The following is a 16,302-nucleotide window of genomic DNA, read 5'->3' on the forward strand; positions in this document are numbered from 1 at the left end:
CTGCACAGCACCCAGGGATTCAGCTAGATTTGCAGAAGCCGGATGTGATCAGAAGGAAACTAGAAGAGGTTCAACAGCTACGCCGAGATATTGAAGACTTAAGGACCACCATGTCAGACAGATACGCCCAGGACATGGGAGAAAACTGTGTCACACAGTGAGGAATGCTGGGGGTGGGACAGGTTGTGTTCCCCCAGGGAGAATCTGGTTTGCTGAGAGCCCGGTCCAGCAGGTCCTGCTCTGACAATCTTTTGCCTCCTATTTGCTGCTATTCCCAGAGAGGAGTGGAGGGGAGGTGTGAGCCTGCATCTGGGGCCAAGGGCTGATTAGAGAGTTTTGTTTGCCCTGCCCCGCACTGGCTTTGCCTTGTTGGATTGCATTTGTTCTGTCATCCTGATTCACCCTTTGAGGGTGAGTTACTAATTAACTTTTGCAGGTAGACTGGTAAGTCCTCATAGACTGTTTCCAGCTGTAGGCTGACGTCGAAGGCAAACAGGCTGTTCACCTCCTGCTCCATCCTTTGGGCTGGATCCACATTCATTCCCACTCCACATCTTGGTCCTACTGATGCCCAGAGTTCCTTAGAGGGCCCAAGAAAGGCTGAGTACCAGTAGCAATGGCCATTTGAGAATTCCTAGGCCCCATGTGCCAGCCTTCCTGGGACCTGAGCTGGCTCTGGGTTTTCTTAGGCCCAATCTCACTGCTTCCTCAGGGCTCTTGTTCTCACAGATGCCTCAGGGTAATCTCTTCATTAGCAAAGTACTCACTAAAACTGGGGGCCTAGGGATTATAACCAGAGCTCCTTCATCTGTGCTACCATGCTCTTTTACAGGAGACTCCATTCTAGTTGCCCTGTGTCCTTGGGGCCCTGATCATAAGGTCAGCAGAGCCCCCTTCCTCTTTGTTCTCAGGCCGGCCAGGTAGCCCCCTTCTTTGGGCTTTAAGTGCAAACTCTACTCTATGGTTCTGGGTTTGGGCAGGATTTTCTCCCAGGATACCACAGGGCAACTGTCAAGCTGCTTACCCCCTCCCCCTAGGGCTGGGTGCGGTGCCCAGCCTTCTGATTTGTGCCTCTGTTGTGTTTGGGGATGGGGGTCCTTTCCTGTTCTGGGCTCCTTGAGAGTTCAGAGTACCCAGTACAGGTCAGCTTTAAGGTACAGCTTTCAGTGTTTTTTGTTGTTCGTTTTTCTGGGGTCTTTGGACCCTCTGCTTTCTGATTTCTCTTGCCTCCTCATTGAGGGAGCATCTTGCAGTTGTTTGTATCTGGTTGTTGGGCCAGCCCCAGGCCTCCTTTAGATCTGGAACCAGGCCAAGCCAGAGCCATAGGTGGGTGGGGTGGCACTGAGTTGTTCAGGAGTTCAGATCTAGCCAGTGGATTCTTGCTGGGCTTTGGGCTGGCGGGGCAGCGTCCTGGACCTCACTCCTGGGCCTGAATGAGACCCTTCTTAAATGTTTTTACAAGTTTGTGTTTTATTTATGGAGTGACTTATCCCTTCCATTTAGAGCAGCCCCACCCAGCCGTCTCTGGACTTCTGCCTCCTAAAAGCAGAGCTGCCTGATTGGCCTCCACCCTGTATTGGGAGCCCAGCCACCATGCTCACGGGTATTTTTCCTCAGAATTTATAAGCAGTTATTTATATGAACCCTTGTTATGTCAACTGGTTTGTATTGCCTATTTTGATTACAAAATAAAAATTTAACAAAGTCCTCAGTTTTCCATCGCCTTCTATTACCATCATCTCGTACTCCACCCCTTACTTTGGCTTGTTGGAGCCAAAGCATGGGGTTTTAGCCAAGTTCTCCAAACAGCAGCAAGGAGGCAACTTTGGCAGATCAAGCCTCTCGTGTCTGTATCTCTACTGCTTCTGCTCCTCTTTCATTCTGTGGGGACAGATGAGATCTTTCCCCATGGCACTTCTGATTGGGTGAAGCTGCCCTGAGTTGAAGCAAGTTTGTCATTGAGTTTCAGTAATCCTCTGAGGAGGAAGTCTGCTGCCTGTGGGTCGCTCTGAGGAAGTGGCACTGTGTTTGCCTCAAGGAGCTAGGGTTGTCTTCCTGGGTTATTCTCAGAGCCCTGGACCTGGGAGGACTTCAGAGTGGAGTCATGTCCAACCCCAGACAGATGGCTGAGTCACCCCAGTGGGGCTGGTTGCTCCTTCTGAACTCCCTGCATTTTGCTGGGAGTTGGAGTTTTGAAGTACCACCTACAGCAAGGAGTTGGGGTGAAGCTGGGGCCACCCCAAGACCAACTGTGGGTCTTTAACAAGGTCCCAGACTTAGGAGTCCTGACACCAACCTCTGCCTCCACCCAGTCCAGAAGTAGAAGCCTCTTTCTTACCTTGATCTCCGTCTGGCTCCTTGAGGGTGTGGCCCCATCTGCTGCTACACCCGTCTAAACCTGCCTATCTGAGCAGAGAGGAACTTTGGGGAAAATGTCTAAGCAAGGGCTGTCCCTGCTGTGGTGTGCCTGCTGGGTTAGCTCTGTGTGGGTGGCCCCTGGGGGAATGGGGCGGTGGTCCCTTGGGGTGAGGCCTCTAGCTGGAGAGTTTTAGGTTTGAAAACAGCTGAGACTTCAAAGCCCGGACCTGAGCAGCGCTGTCGTGGCACGGGGTGGCTACTTGGGTGCAGCAAATGCGGGCGAGGCGGAGGAGGAGGCCTTTGCCAAACCCTTGCCCCTGCCCCACCCTACTGTCAGGTTGATCCGCAGCCTCACACTGTGAGCCCTAGAACCGGGAGGAGTGGAGGGGACGGCCCTGCGTGGGGCTGGGGTCCTCCGCGCTCTGGGACCCCGAAGGGGAGGGGAAGGGGCCCGCTGGTGCGCGGGGCGGGGTCGCGCAGGCCCCGCCCCAGCCGCGCGCTTGTCTGCGCCGCCCATTGGTCCTGAGAGCGGTGACTCGCGGGCTGAGCAGGAAGGAAACCGCTCCCGAGCGCGGCGGCCTCGTCTCCAGGCCGTGCAGCTGCTGCTACCGCTACCCGTCTGCCTGTCTCTCGGCCTGTCGGTCCACCCGCAGCATGAGCGGCCTGCGCGTCTACAGCACGTCGGTCACCGGCTCCCGCGAAGTAAGTGCGCGCCGTGGGCCCGGCGCTGGGGGAGAGCGCGGGCGGCGGTCCTGGTGCTCGGGACCAGCGCCTGGGACCCGCCCCCAGGGCGGGGGAGGCGAGGTGCTGGGCAAGGCCTCCTAAGTCGGGTTGCGGGGGCAGGCTTCGCGGCCCCTTCCTGAACACTGAACACCTCCTTCCGGCCTCCTGGGTCCTCTGCACCCCCACTACCAGGCTGATCCTTGACCATGTCCTCATCTTGCCCTCCCTCTCCACTATGTGTGTACCTGGGGCCGGGGTGGCCCCTTACCAGCCTCCACTCAGGCATGCCTTGCTTTCTTCTTGCTGAGCTCCTGGCTTCCCCACCCTGAATTTATCCCACTTAGCTTCATTCTGACTCTCCTCCCCACGGTTGGTGGTCCCTCTCTCATCCCACACCACCACAAGCCTGACTCATCCTCCCAACTCCTAATGGCCAGAGCCCTCCCCTAGGGTATGGAGGGGGACAAGAAAACAAAAGCTCCTGGCCACTGTCCCAAAACCTCCAGATTGTTCACTAACCTTTGCCCGCCCTCTGCCCCCAGATCAAGTCCCAGCAGAGCGAGGTGACCCGCATCCTGGATGGGAAGCGCATCCAGTACCAACTAGTGGACATCTCCCAGGACAACGCCCTGCGGGATGAGATGCGAGCCTTGGCGGGCAACCCCAAGGCCACCCCACCCCAGATTGTCAACGGGGACCAGTACTGTGGGGTACGGGCCCAGGGGTTGGGGGTGAAGGGAATGTTGTAAGAGGACTGCCAGCCAGAGTCAGACCTGAGACAAAATACTAGGACACAGGTGACCTCCTCTCCTCCCCTCCCCCAGGACTATGAGCTCTTCGTGGAGGCTGTGGAACAAAACACACTGCAGGAGTTCCTGAAACTGTCCTGAACCAAGCCAGCGCCCGGACTCCGTCACCACATTCCCCTTAGCAATCACCCAGCCACGAAGGACCTTGTGACCAACCGCCTGGTATTCTTAACCTTCTGACCTTGGAGCCCCTCCCCCTAACCCATGACCTTTCTCCCCTCTCCTAACTGTAGCCCCCTCCTCCATTCGAAGGCAACATTCCTTACCCACTAGTCTCGGAAATTAACAGCCCAAGTGCTGGCTGTTGTCAGCCAGGTCCTGAGACTGCCACCCTGCCTGGCACTGGCTAATGGGCACCTTTGCTGGTTCCATTAGCCAGGGCTCTGCCAAATGCCCCGCAATCCCCATCTGGGAGCACCGCAGAAACAATTAAATGTCCCATTCCATTGGCACTGTGTCTGTTTGGTGTGCCTGGGCATTCTGGGTCCCTGCCCTGAGCAAGGCTGGTAGATGTGATTGTGCTGAGGCTGTGCTCCTGTGGGCAGGTCAATTGGCTGTCCTCTGTGTGGCACCTGCGTGCGTGATAAGGCATGTGTTGGAAATGTGTCCAGCACATACATACCTGTGTGGACCAATGGTTTCTAGAGACAGTGTGGGTCACGCACCAGTTCACATGCATACAATGGTGACCATGACACGTGTGTGCCTTCATGTCTACTGCATGTTTGTATGCCAGTCAGTAACATGGCTGTGCCTTGTGGCCAGCTGCCTGTGTCCCAGTGGACCAGCTAGGTGTGGGTGTGTCATGGAAATGGATGCCCAGCTGCAGTTCTGCCAGGGTGGGGGCAGTGGCTTTGGTGCACAGTGTTGAGGAACTGTCCCCATGTGCCGGTGGTTCTGTGCATGTCTGGCAGGGATACGCTGGCTGCACGCTTGCACTTGAGGCGCTACTACCCCAACAGAGGCTGGGCTGGGGCTGGCCCTCCTTCCCCAGGATCAGCCAGCCCTTCTGGGCGGAAAGAGGAACCTGGAGGACAAAGACCCAGCGGCCTAGCCCGCAGCTGGGCTCGAGTTACGGAGGGGGCGGGTCGGCACCGCCCCCTCCCCCGGCAGAGCTGGCGAAGCCTGGCTGCCCCGCCCAGAGAGCCTCTCGGGAGCAGCCAGTGTCTGGGCGGGTGCTTTATTCGGGGCGGGGGGCGGGCCGCGGGGCCCGGTGCGCCCGAAGCAGCAGTGTGGCGCTGGGCACTAGGCCTGCGGCCAGCAGAGTGAGAGCGTCGTGGTAGACTGTGGGCGGGAACGTACTGAAGATCTCGAAGGTGGTGGCATCCACGGCCCTGGGGACAGGAAAGAACGGATCAGGCGGGGCTACCGCTCCCTCGGGCTGCCAGCCGCGCCCCACACCCACCTGGCCTGCGCGAGCAGGACGCGCACATCTCCGATGGTGTCCTCAGGCCGCATCATCAGCAGAAAGGCCTGCTCGCCATTCTCAGATTTGATGCGCAGCATGGAGAGCTGGGGCGCCGGCGACTCTGGCGACTTCTGACTCCTGCAGGCCCAGAGGCCATTAATGCCTCCCCCTACCCCCACTCCCAATGGCCCAATCCTAGGGTCCTTACCTCTCACGCTCAGCAGCCAAGGCAGGCGTCTCCACCACGATTTCCTGGATCCGGGCAGGCAATGGACAGCAGTTCTGGAAAGCATCATAGATGGTGTGGACAGAGCCCTGGGCCCTGCCAGAGTCATACCCTCCCCCCAACCCTTACAAGGGACTTCTCCCTAACCAGGGATGGATGAGACAAATGAGCCCAGGAGAAGAGGGGTTGTTCTGTGCAAACTGGGGCCCAAGGAGAGAAAGTGGAAGGGAAACTTTGGGAATCCCATCATTCCCTTCCCTCATCCTAGTGAGGGAGACAGAACCCCACACAGTGACCAGTCTGGATGCCCAACCCAGCATGGGTCAGGGGGGGCCTCCCTGGGGAAATGACACTTGAGCAGTGAGTGAAGGATGAGGAGGAGTCCTTAGAAATGGAATGGGAAGCAAAGATATTCCAGATAGCTCAGGGAAGCTTCTGAGAAGAGGTGAAATATTTGGGAAAGGGTCAGCAGTTCAAGTGGCTGAAACCGGGAATCAGGTTGGACTGGAAGAAAGAAAAGGTTAGAGGTAGAAAGAGGACCAGAAAGGTATGACAGGCCTTACCTAATAACCACTGGAAGGTTTCAACAGGGAAGAGCCAAGATCCAGTTTATACTTTTTTTTTTTTAAGCCACATCCTTGGCATGCGCAAGTTCTAGGGCCAGGGATTGAGCCCGCGCCAGAGCAGTGACCAGTGCCACAGCAGTGACAACACCAGATCCTTAACCCACTACACCACCAGGGAACTCCCCAGTTTATTTTTAAAAGTGCACAGAGGCTGCTGGGGGAGGATGATGGCAGGGCAGGAGTGGAGGTGGGAGCCCAGTGATGGGCCACTGCAGTTGTCTGGGAAACACTCTGGAGCCCAGACTAGGATGGTAGGTGGTGCAGATGGAGAGAAGAGTTGGATTCAGGAGAAGTTGTGGGGATCGACAGATCTGACAGGACTCAGCCCTGTGCGGTGAAGGCAGAGTCCTGAGAGACGGGTTTGGTACCTTTCACAGGTGGAGACCGGGGCGGGGGATGGGGGGGCGAGTAGCAGGACAGGGAGTGAGGAGAGAGGATGATGAGTTCTGTGAAGGCCAGGAAGGAGTATTTCAGATTGGACTTGAGCTAACTCCCAGCCAAGACTCCTCTGATTTTTCCCCTCTTCCAGCCATACCCCTGCACTGGCCATCTGCTCTCTGGTCCCAGCTCAGAGCCCTCACCAGCAACATCCTTTCCAGGAGACAGTGGAATAGCTCTGAGGGATTCACTTCTCCATCCAGGTCGTCTTCAGGACCCCAAACCTGAGCCTCCAGATAAGCTGCCACTCTGGTAGGCTGGGCATGGATGATGATAAAGCCCCCCAAAAAGGCTGGGGGAGCCAGGGCTGGCCTCACCTGCAGGGTGTCCCGGATGGGACCCCTGATGTCAATCACCTCGCCTTGTCGGATCACAAATTTGGGGAGCCTGTTCAGAAACTTCTCTGCAGTCATCCTGGAGCCTGCAGGGAGGGCAATGGAGCCTGGCCAGGGCAGGGACTGTGAGTGACAGTGGAGGAGGCCACCTGGAGCTCAGGGCACCCCAGCACCTGCCTTCGGGCTGAGCTCACCTGGGTGCTCCGTCCTGTCCCAGGGTTTTCGAATCCTCTGCAGGCCTACCACGCGGCCCTCACCTGGGAATGGGTCCAGCCCATTCTCTGGGTAGACCTGATCGCGCAGGTCACTCACCTGGCAAGAAGGAAGGAAAGCAGCGGCTGACACAGCTCCTCAGCCCTGGGCTCCAGCCCCATACCTGCTTGCCCAAACAGAGGCCCCAGGAATAGGCCCAAGGGATGGTCTGATGCAATCCCCATTTTACAGATGAGGAAACTGAGGCCCAGGGAGAAAGCAAGAGAGCTACAGTTCACGCTGCCTTCACCCACCTGGGCCCTGCTCTTGCCGCAGGCTCCCCTCATCATGCCAGCTGGAGCCACAGTACTGATTTCCTCCTCACAGAGCCCCTCCTCACAGGAGCAGAGCGGGAGCGGAGGGGTGAAGGTGTCAGGAGAGGGCCAAGCCCAGCTTAGCATGAACCGCCTCAAACACCCCCGGTCATGACTCATGCTATTTTCCAAGCCGTGGTGGCACACGCTCCCTCGCATGCCCTCACTGTGGAGCTAACTCACCACCCTCTGGGACGCCGCCTCATGTGCTCCCAGCCCAGCACCCTCCTCACCGCCCACCGCCCCCACAGCAGGGGGCTGACTCCACTTAGCGTCCTTTAGTCCCAACACTTGCCCTCCGCGTGACACTGCCTTCCACCCCAACCAGGTACTCCAGGAGGCTCTGGGGGAAGCCAGGCCACCTTCGCATGGACTCCTCATTGTGCCCTGTTCTCAGGCCTGTCCCGGTGTCCTGAGTGCTGGGGAAGAGGGCCAGGGGTCCCACGCAGCAGAAGACTGTGCTTTCAGGACACCAGCAGGGGGCGCTGCCTGCTGCTCAGCCGTGTGTCTCCCCCACTGCTGATGTAGCAGCTATGGCCACCGCAGCCTCCCCACTCCCTTCCCAGCCTGGTTTCAGGCTCATCCTCCTCCTGGAGGTCATCAGATTGGGATCCCCTGAGATGAGGCAGTGGCTTCCCATCCCAGACTGGGTGATGCCTGAGGAAGCATCGCCATCCCCTCCAAAATCCCCATACCAGGAGCGAGTGGTTTGAGGAGCAGCCCATCACCTTAAAGGGGACCCCATCAGGGTACAGCCGCTGGAGCTCTGAGGGGAAGAAGCCATCCAATATGTCTCGAAGGCAGCGCTGCAGGGGAAGAGGTAGGGTGAGGCCTGGCTGGATCTGTGCGGCACCCTCCACCCTGCTTGCTGCCTAGAAGGCAGGCCCTGGGCCCTAGGCTGACTCTGTGGATCACACTCTGGAAAGAGAGCCCCAGGGCCTGGACAGGGGGTGCTCTGCAAGTTGTGCATGAGCCCGGGTGCCAGGGGTGTGCTGGGACCCCATTATCTCCAACTAATGGTGAGCAGGTGGTGGGCCACCAGAGCAGCCTGAAGGTGCACGGGCCTGTCTCCCCTCCCACAACTCCTACCTGTGTGGAGGGCGCGTAGAAGGGCCGGAAGGGCCCGTCAAACATCATGATGCCGTTCCGGTAGAGCTTCAGTGGGATGGGTTCGAGAGCATGGTGTGGCACTCTGCTGGGCACTGGCGTCACCTGCGTGTCACTGTCTACCACCAGCTCACTGAGATCCTTCAAGCTGGCCAGCAGCCTGTCAAAGTCCACCTCAGGGGGTACCAATGAGTCCCCTGGCAAAGAGAACAGACACCCATGAGCCTCTCCTCCTGGCTGCTGTGTGCTCTAGAGCCGGGCATGCGCCCCAGCACCTCCTTAAGCAACCACCCAGGGAGGAACGCAACTTCCACCACATAATACTAATGGCTGTCTCTTTATTGAGCATTTACTTTGTGCCAGGTGGTTGCTATGCTACCCCATTCTCTCTTCAGACCAACCCTATGCTGTAGAGACTATAACCGTCCCCATTTTTCAAATTAGGGCACTGAGGGTGAGCAGTTCACGGCTGGCCTAGGGGCATATGCAGTTAAGTGGCAGGAGCAGGGCCCCAGGTTAGATGTGCCAGGCGCTGGGTTAGCAGCTGAAGAGCACAGTGCAGAGTTGCCAGCTGTCTGGGTTCAAATTCCAGCTCCTCTGCTTCTACATATGTGACCTTGGTCAAGTCACTTAATGCTCTGCATGACATTCTCTTCTAGGAGGGGGTGATAATTCCTCGATGGCTGGGAGGGTCCAAGATGACCACGGAAGGGTTCAAACAAGCATCTCTCCACCTTAGTTACCGTTACCAACTCTACCGTGCACACATGGCCCCGAGCTAACCCGGAGGCCATGAGGCAGGGGCTATTTATCTCCATTTCACACATGAGCAAACAGGCCCACAGAGATGAAAAATGACTGGCCCCAGGCCACTTGGCAAGTTAGAAGAGGGGACTGATCCTGGAGCCTGTTCTTCCCACCCATCTGCACCATCAGGAGAGGGAGGTCAGGGCAGGGACAGATGGCTCTTAGGGAGGATGTCAGGGAAGCTGCTAGGCAGAACACATATGGGACAGACCTTGAGTTGTGCATGCATTTCTGGGTCAGAGACCCCTTTGACAAACTGGCAGCTGTGGGCTCCTCTTCTGAAAAATGTGTTGTACATACAGCTGCTCCTAAGCTTCAGGGGGTCAGAGGGGGTGGTGGAGACAGCCAGGGCAGATGCCAGAGCAGAAAGGGCACAGAGCAGGTGGGACGCTGATGGGAGACAGGCCAGGGGCTTGTTCTCAGGCCTTGAAGGGATCTGGCCCCCAAGCCAGAATCTACAAGGGTGTAACCCTACAGAACACCAGTGACTTCCTGGGCCTTCATGGAAGCTATTTTTTACCAGAACAGCCAGGCTGCGGAAGGATGTGGGTCAGAGCTCTGGGGACCCAATTCCTTTCCCTACACCGGTGCAGTGGTTGTACTGGGGAAGTACAGATGTGGGTTTCCTGTTGCCTTTGTGGCTGCTGAAACAGTAAGCCCAGCTGGCCTCCCTGCTGCTACATTTCCTACCTGTCTCCCACTTCCCCCTGGGGTCCCCTGGAGTCCCCTGGAGTCCCTGAGATCCCCGAGAAAAACTCACAGATCATCACATCCTGGGCATCCCTGGCATGAGTTAAAATGATACCAAGACACTATTTTCCTTTAGCAACTAACTACTTTCAGAACACCTTGGTAAACCTAAAAATAACAACAGAAAAGCTCATCTCGCAGTTCCTGCTGTGGTGCAACAGGTTTGGAATGTCTCTGCAGCGCTGGGACACTAATTCAATCCTTGGCAGTGGGTTAAAGGATTCGGTGTTGTCATAGCCACGGCACAGGTCGCAACTGCGGCTCGGATCTGATACCTGCCTGGGAATTCCATATGCCGCAGGGTGGCCAAAAAAGAAAGAAAAGGCTCATCTCCTTCAACAACTGCCCCCATCCCTCCATTCTTACAGAGGACAAAAGTGAAGCCTAAAGAGGCAGATGACTTGGCCCAAGCAGGCCACACGGAGCAGAGCCAAGAGGACCATTCAGATGCATGGACTGCTAATTCAGCTGCCTCCCAGGCTTGGGCTTTTTTCAGGGCAAGTGGAAGCGCGAGGGAGGATGCCAGGAAGTAAAGAAAGGGAAAAGAAAAGTGTGCCGAGAAAATCAGCCCCAAAGGCTCCCAGCCAGGCTTCGGGTGTGGAGAAGTGAAAGGGGGGGTGGGGTACAAGAGGTCAGGCTGGTATCAGAGGCAGCAGAGCGGAGGCAAGACAAAGGGCCCAAGAGAAGGAAGAGCATCTTTGGACAAACCAGGACTGAATGAGGCAGGAAGAGCCTGGCATGGCCACCTCACAGCAGGGAAGCTTAACAGAAGCCTGGCCCGCACAGCCGCACAGCCAGCCTGCGAGGAGGCAGGGCAGAGGTCAAGCAAGGCATTTCCTCTCCAAGCAGCAGCTTTCCTTTCCGGGGAAACTTCATGCCGCCGAGACCCTGGGGTGACCTGACTGTGATGCCGACTCAGTCTTTACTACGTGCCAGGCACCTAGAAATAGGTCTTGCTGCTCCCACTTAACAGATGAAGAAATTGGGCCTGGTAAGGTGACGTGCAACAGGTCACCCAGCTTGCAGGGCCCAGGTAACTCTAAGCCTCTGTCCTTCATGACCACGCAGGCTGCCTCTCAGGGCTGGTTCTTCAGATGCTGCTCATTGGGATTCCTTTCCAAGGAGGGGTGCAGTGCAGGGAGATCACCTTTGGGGCCTCATCCAACTTTTGAGAGCCCAGGATTTTACTTAAAAGGGGAGTGACAAGGCATAGAGGTCAGGTCCAAGCTCCTTGACCCAACTCTCAGGACCCTCAGAGCACCAGCTCCCCAGCCTGCCCTCAACAAGCTCCTCTGCTCACACTCTGGAGCCACATGGCCAGTGCTACCACTTCCAGGCTGTGTGATCCTGGGCATGTGGGCCAGCGTCTCTGGGCCTCAACCTCCTTTTCTGTAAAATGGAAGAGGAACAATAACAGCCCCTTCTTCACAGGCTGGTGAGCCTCACAGGAAATGCCTGGCAAACAATGGCTTTGTTGTCACTGACAGCCCACCTCCTTGTTCATCACAGGGCTCAGCGCCCTCTCCTATCACCTCCTTGGAGAGGCCTCCCCAGGAGCCCCCTCCGTCTGGGCCTGGGGCCCTGTTCCTGCTGGGTTCCTGGAGCCCTTGGGCCCTTGTCACAGGCTGGTGTCACTGTGTTTGCTTACTTCTCTTACCAAGTACACTGGGCACGCCTTGAACACAGGCTAGACACGGGCCTGGCCCACAGTGGGGGCTCAAGAAGCAGTGGATCCGTCCCTTCAGCAAGTATGCCTGGAGCACCCATGCCCTGCCACGCCCTGAGATGCATGGCCATGCCTGTGCCCAGAGCTCCTACTTGAGTGAAGGAGACAGGGTGACAAACAGTGACAATGGCATGTGGTAATTGCCACTGGGGGGGCCAGGGACCCAGAGGAGGGCCAGACCTTGCCACTAGGCACAGGTGAGTGGTGAGCCCACCCTGGGCTGGCTCCTCGCACTGTCACAGGAAGCCCACCTGCTGCTGTTAGTTACCTCAAGGCCGTACCCGGCCACTGGGTACCGCAGCCAAAGGCTGTAGACCAGGAAACAGACCCACTATTTCCATCCACCTGCAAGCCAGGCCCTGCTCTGAGGACTTCACCTACATTCACTCTGCCCCTCAGAGGAGCCAGAGGAGAGAACACAGGCCCCCCATTAGCTCCAGCCTGTGACTTAGGCAGGATCTGCCTTCTCCGGCCTCTGCTGCTGAGCACGGCGCTGCTCGTCCCCACGTCATCCTGCGCAGAGGATGTCCCGGCAGGCTCGGGTCATCCAGGCCAGGGCACCCGGGCACCGCCCGCCAATCACCTGCCTGTGCACGTGCGCTGGCCTCTGGGTCAAGCCCTGTGCCGGGCACTCGAGCACAGGAGGCGCCAAGAAGCAAATGGACATGGTCACTATTGACTGACCACACAGCCGGCGAGAACATTCCACATATGCTGGGGCATTCAGTGCTCTCAGTGCCTAGGGATCAAAGATAGCATCTCCTCACATCGCAGATAAGGATGTGGACTCAGAGGTGAAGCAATTTCTCCACACACGGTGCAGGGTCCGATCTGACCAGGCCCCACTCCTCAGCCAGAGCCCCTAACCACGCGCCCGGGGCAGCTGCAGCAAGTCGGGTTTAGCTGAGCTCCAAAGGAGGGGAGGAAAGGGGACAAGGCACCCAGGGGACACAGCACAGGCTGGAGCTAATGGGAATGCAGCTGGAAGGAGCTAATCCTGCCAGGGGTCCAGGCCAGGCCAGTCCCAGGGGCTCAAGGGCAGCCCAGGGACAAGTGAAGCCAGCTACAGCCCACAGAGGGGTCAGGGTAGCATCCTGAGCAGTGGAAGGAAGAGGCAGGAGCCTGGGCCTGGGGGAAAGGGCTGGGGGAGGTGGGGGGACTCAGGGGAGGGTGATGGAGAAGGAGGGCAGGAACTTGATGGGGGAGGGGAGGGAAGCACAGAGGGGATGGGGGAAGGGAGGTGAGGAGGTCAGAGAGGATGGGGAAGAGGGGTCAGGAGCTCAAAGTTGGCAGGAGCTTTCAGCCTTGAGGCTCGACACCTGACTTGAAAGTGGTATGGCCAGAGCAACATCTGACCTGAAAGTAGCATGGCCAGAGCAGAGCCGCCCTTTCAGGTCTGCGTGTACCCTGAGGCACCTGGCACCCGGCACCCGATTTGATGTTCACCCCGCTGGTGGAAGGGTGGGAGGGGCTGAGCTTCCTCTCCCCTGGGCCCCTGCAGGGGCCTCCTCCTTAAGATAGGACTCCCGGGCTCCAGAACATTAGAATCAGCCCCAGTTTGCCCAATACAGACGCCCCAGCTCACCTATCCCCTGGCCTGCTGCCCCAGGGCCTGTGGGAAGTGGTACCCAACAGAGGGAGAGCCAAAGAAAGGAGCCAGAGCATCAGGGCCAGCCAGAGGCTACCTCCATGGGCCCAAGGGTCCTTGGGGCGGGAGCAGTCTAGCAGCTGGGGACCAGGCCATGGGGAAAGGAAGGGAAGAGCGTGGGAGGGTTCCAGGAGGAAAAGCTGCTGGAAGTGAAAAACATGTTGTTCATCGGGTAGGAGAGTGAAATCAAGGTCCCTCCGTGTGGAAGAATCAAAAAGCAAAAGAAGGAAGACGACACACAGAGGGAGCTTGTGGCTGGGTGGCTTTTACAAGTGGCTTCTGAGCTGGCCGTACTCTGTGTGTAAAGCACAGAGCCGGGGGGAGGGGGGCTGCTCTGTTTTGGAGGGAGAGGGTAGGAATCCACAGAGCCAGGACCAGAAAGCAGCTGTCTGGTCTGACTCCTTCCCCAAAGGGGCAGGGCAGCCCCCTCCGGCCAAGAGGATGACTCTCCTCCAACAAGGAGGCCTGAGCCCAGCTCAGGGACAAGGAGGGGAGGGGAGGGGCAGTGCTGGCAGGCCTTTGGCCCTAGAGCCCAGGAACAGACATTCTTACAGCTTCTGGCAGTCACCTGCCAGGGTCTGGCCTCTCATCTGGGCAGGTGTCCCTGGAGAACTTCCCATAGGACTCAGCCCAGGGTTCAGCTCCGGGCATGACCCAGGTGCCACCAAGCTCCCCCAGCTTTGCTATGTCCCAAGTGGACTCAGCATCGTCCCCCCACTCGTGCTCCCCAGGGTCAGCCCAGGTTCCTCCTGCCCCCTCCCTAATGAACAAGCGATCTCCAATAAATCTCTCTGCTCTGCCCCTGCTCACCAGCCCCACCAGTATCACCCTATGCTGGGCATCATCTCATCTTCTGCCCAGATGATTGTAACCACCTCCCAATGGGCTCTCAGCCTTAAGCCTTGCCCCCTCCACTCAACAGGCTTCGGACGTCTTAAGTGCCTCAGTTTCCACATCTGTAAAATGGAATAACCCCAGCTCATGTCAAGACTATTTATGAAAATGCTTTAAAGGAAGTTAAGTGTGGTCCAAATGGGAAGTAATGTTTTTGGAACAAGGATGAGAGGGTTGTGCCTGGAGATTTAGGGGGATCCGGCCAAAGGTGGGACTCCCATGTTTTCGGTTTCGGTTTTTACCCTGCTGGAAACTTGTGAAACCAAGAGAGTGCCATCATCTTCCAAAGAGTCAGCCCGGGAGCCACGCTCATGTTCCCACGGGACTGTCACTGCCTCTGACTGTGGAGACCAATGAGAGCTCCCACTCGTGGGGCTGAAGGCATGCAAGGTCAGCGGGAGGTGCTGCGTCCAGCCCAGCGTGGGCGAGAACACACCCCCATCTATTGGAGAGGACCTGGAGGCTCAGAGAACAGAACCCGAGTCAAGTCACGCCTGGGGGTAGAGTGGCAATGAGGACCCAGCCGTGACCATCTCCAGAGCCCAGAGAAGAACCTTCAGGGCAATGACCTCCATTCTTTGTGGAGAATGGACCCGGCTTTCAGAAGGGGCCAGTTCTATGGGCCCAAATCTCTGGAGTGCATCCCTCTGGATATCAGCACTCGACTTAGGAATAAAAGGGGATGGCGTCCCATAAAAGCAGGTAGATTTCAATAGTTTGCTGTAAGGGAACCTGGAAAAAGAGTCCGAAGAGGAGGCCAAGCCCTGGGACCACAGGACACTTCCAAAGCAGAGGGACTGCTTTCAAAGGCCACAGCTTTGGGAGGGGGGATGTTCTGTGAACTGTGGTGCCTGAGACAAATGAGATCTTGTTACATCTTGTATCTCTGGGTCCCCGGAGCCTTAGAAAGGTGAGCAAACAGAGTCTAGGTTAGGTGCTCAGTGATGAAAGCTGAGGCCTTTCCCTCCTGTCCCTGTGTCAGTGGCAAAGCGTGGGAGGCCTCGGGGCACCTCCTCGTGCTGGGAGGAGGGGCGTGAATGAGATGGCCTCTGGACAGCTGGGCACCATCAGAAGCTGCTGGACAAATCCCTTTGCAGGGGGCGCTGGGGTAGACCCTGACTCTACCTGGCTTCCAGAACTTCTTGGCTGTCATCCAGTCCCTCTCGTTATCCTCAGAGTCCTCTTGGTCCACGGGCTCACCCACCCACTGCAGGCCGTAGTCCCCAAGGAACCGCTGCGGGGAGAGAGAAGGGAGGTGTCCAGGGCCCTGTCAGCTCAGCCCCTTCCAGGGGAAAAGGCAGCACCAGCCCAGCCTCCAGCCTGGGCTCCCAAAGCTGACTGGATCGGGGGGATGGGCCCCAGGGTCTTGAACCACTTCCTGGCTGTGACCTTGGGAAGCCATTTCGCTGCCTAGAGCCTCAGGCTCCTTGTGAAATGAAGCTTGTGAGGAAGACTAAGATAATTCATGTCATGTACTTAGTACCGGGCCTGGCACAAGCAGGAGCTCGCTGAAGGCAGGTGGGTCTGGCCTGAGAAGCAGGAGGGGCAGGGACACCCCACTTGGCAGGTCTGAGGGGACATGTCCACTCACATGTGGCCCCTCTAGGGCTGGCCTCACAGCCCCTTTGCCACAGGAAAACTTTTTTTTCTTTTTTAGGACTGCAGGTGCAGAATATGGAAGTTCCCAGGCCAGGGGTGGAATCGGAGTTGTAGCTGCCAGCCTCCACCACAGCCACAGCCACACAGGACCTGAGCCATGTCTGCAGCCTACACCACACAGCTCACAGCAACGCCAGATCCTTAACCCACTGAGCGAGGCCAGGGATGGAACCCACATGCTCGTGGATTAGTTGCGGTCTTAACCTGCTGAGCCACCACGGC

The 16,302-nt window shown here is 57.5% G+C and overlaps 3 protein-coding genes across 15 annotated transcripts in view; 2 read left to right on the forward strand and 1 right to left on the reverse strand.

Moving 5' to 3' along the window:
• The window catches only part of CEP85 (centrosomal protein 85), a 38,064-nt gene extending 33,724 nt beyond the window's left edge, over nt 1-4,340 (forward strand). For all 3 annotated transcript variants that reach the window (XM_021095615.1, XM_021095616.1, XM_021095617.1), the window contains 2 exons: nt 1-3,060; nt 3,906-4,340. In XM_021095615.1, coding sequence (XP_020951274.1) covers nt 1-161 — 161 coding nt within the window. In that variant the 3' untranslated portion in view covers nt 162-3,060; nt 3,906-4,340. The remainder of the gene's footprint in view (nt 3,061-3,905) is intronic.
• Nucleotides 2,739-4,342, forward strand: SH3BGRL3 (SH3 domain binding glutamate rich protein like 3). Its single transcript, XM_021095627.1, has 3 exons — nt 2,739-3,060; nt 3,624-3,791; nt 3,906-4,342. The coding sequence occupies exons 1-3, from the start codon at nt 3,013-3,015 to the stop codon at nt 3,969-3,971; spliced, it is 282 nt and encodes a 93-aa protein (XP_020951286.1). The 5' UTR covers nt 2,739-3,012; the 3' UTR covers nt 3,972-4,342.
• Nucleotides 3,975-16,302, reverse strand: part of UBXN11 (UBX domain protein 11) — a 25,808-nt gene continuing 13,480 nt past the window's right edge. For 6 of the 11 annotated variants that reach the window (XM_021095623.1, XM_021095621.1, XM_021095618.1 and 3 more), the window contains 8 exons: nt 15,547-15,655; nt 8,579-8,793; nt 8,218-8,295; nt 7,118-7,235; nt 6,906-7,030; nt 5,507-5,580; nt 5,296-5,436; nt 5,055-5,224 (listed from right to left, as the gene is read on the reverse strand). In XM_021095623.1, coding sequence (XP_020951282.1) covers nt 5,071-5,224; nt 5,296-5,436; nt 5,507-5,580; nt 6,906-7,030; nt 7,118-7,235; nt 8,218-8,295; nt 8,579-8,793; nt 15,547-15,655 — 1,014 coding nt within the window. In that variant the 3' untranslated portion in view covers nt 5,055-5,070. Of the gene's footprint in view, nt 5,437-5,506; nt 7,031-7,117; nt 7,236-7,429; nt 8,296-8,578; nt 8,794-15,546; nt 15,656-16,302 lie in introns of all 11 variants that reach the window. The other 5 variants (XM_021095624.1, XM_021095622.1, XR_002344944.1 and 2 more) reach the window with 4 other exon arrangements.

Source organism: Sus scrofa, chromosome 6, assembly GCF_000003025.6.
Source record: "Sus scrofa isolate TJ Tabasco breed Duroc chromosome 6, Sscrofa11.1, whole genome shotgun sequence".
In the NCBI taxonomy this organism is placed as follows: domain Eukaryota; kingdom Metazoa; phylum Chordata; class Mammalia; order Artiodactyla; family Suidae; genus Sus; species Sus scrofa.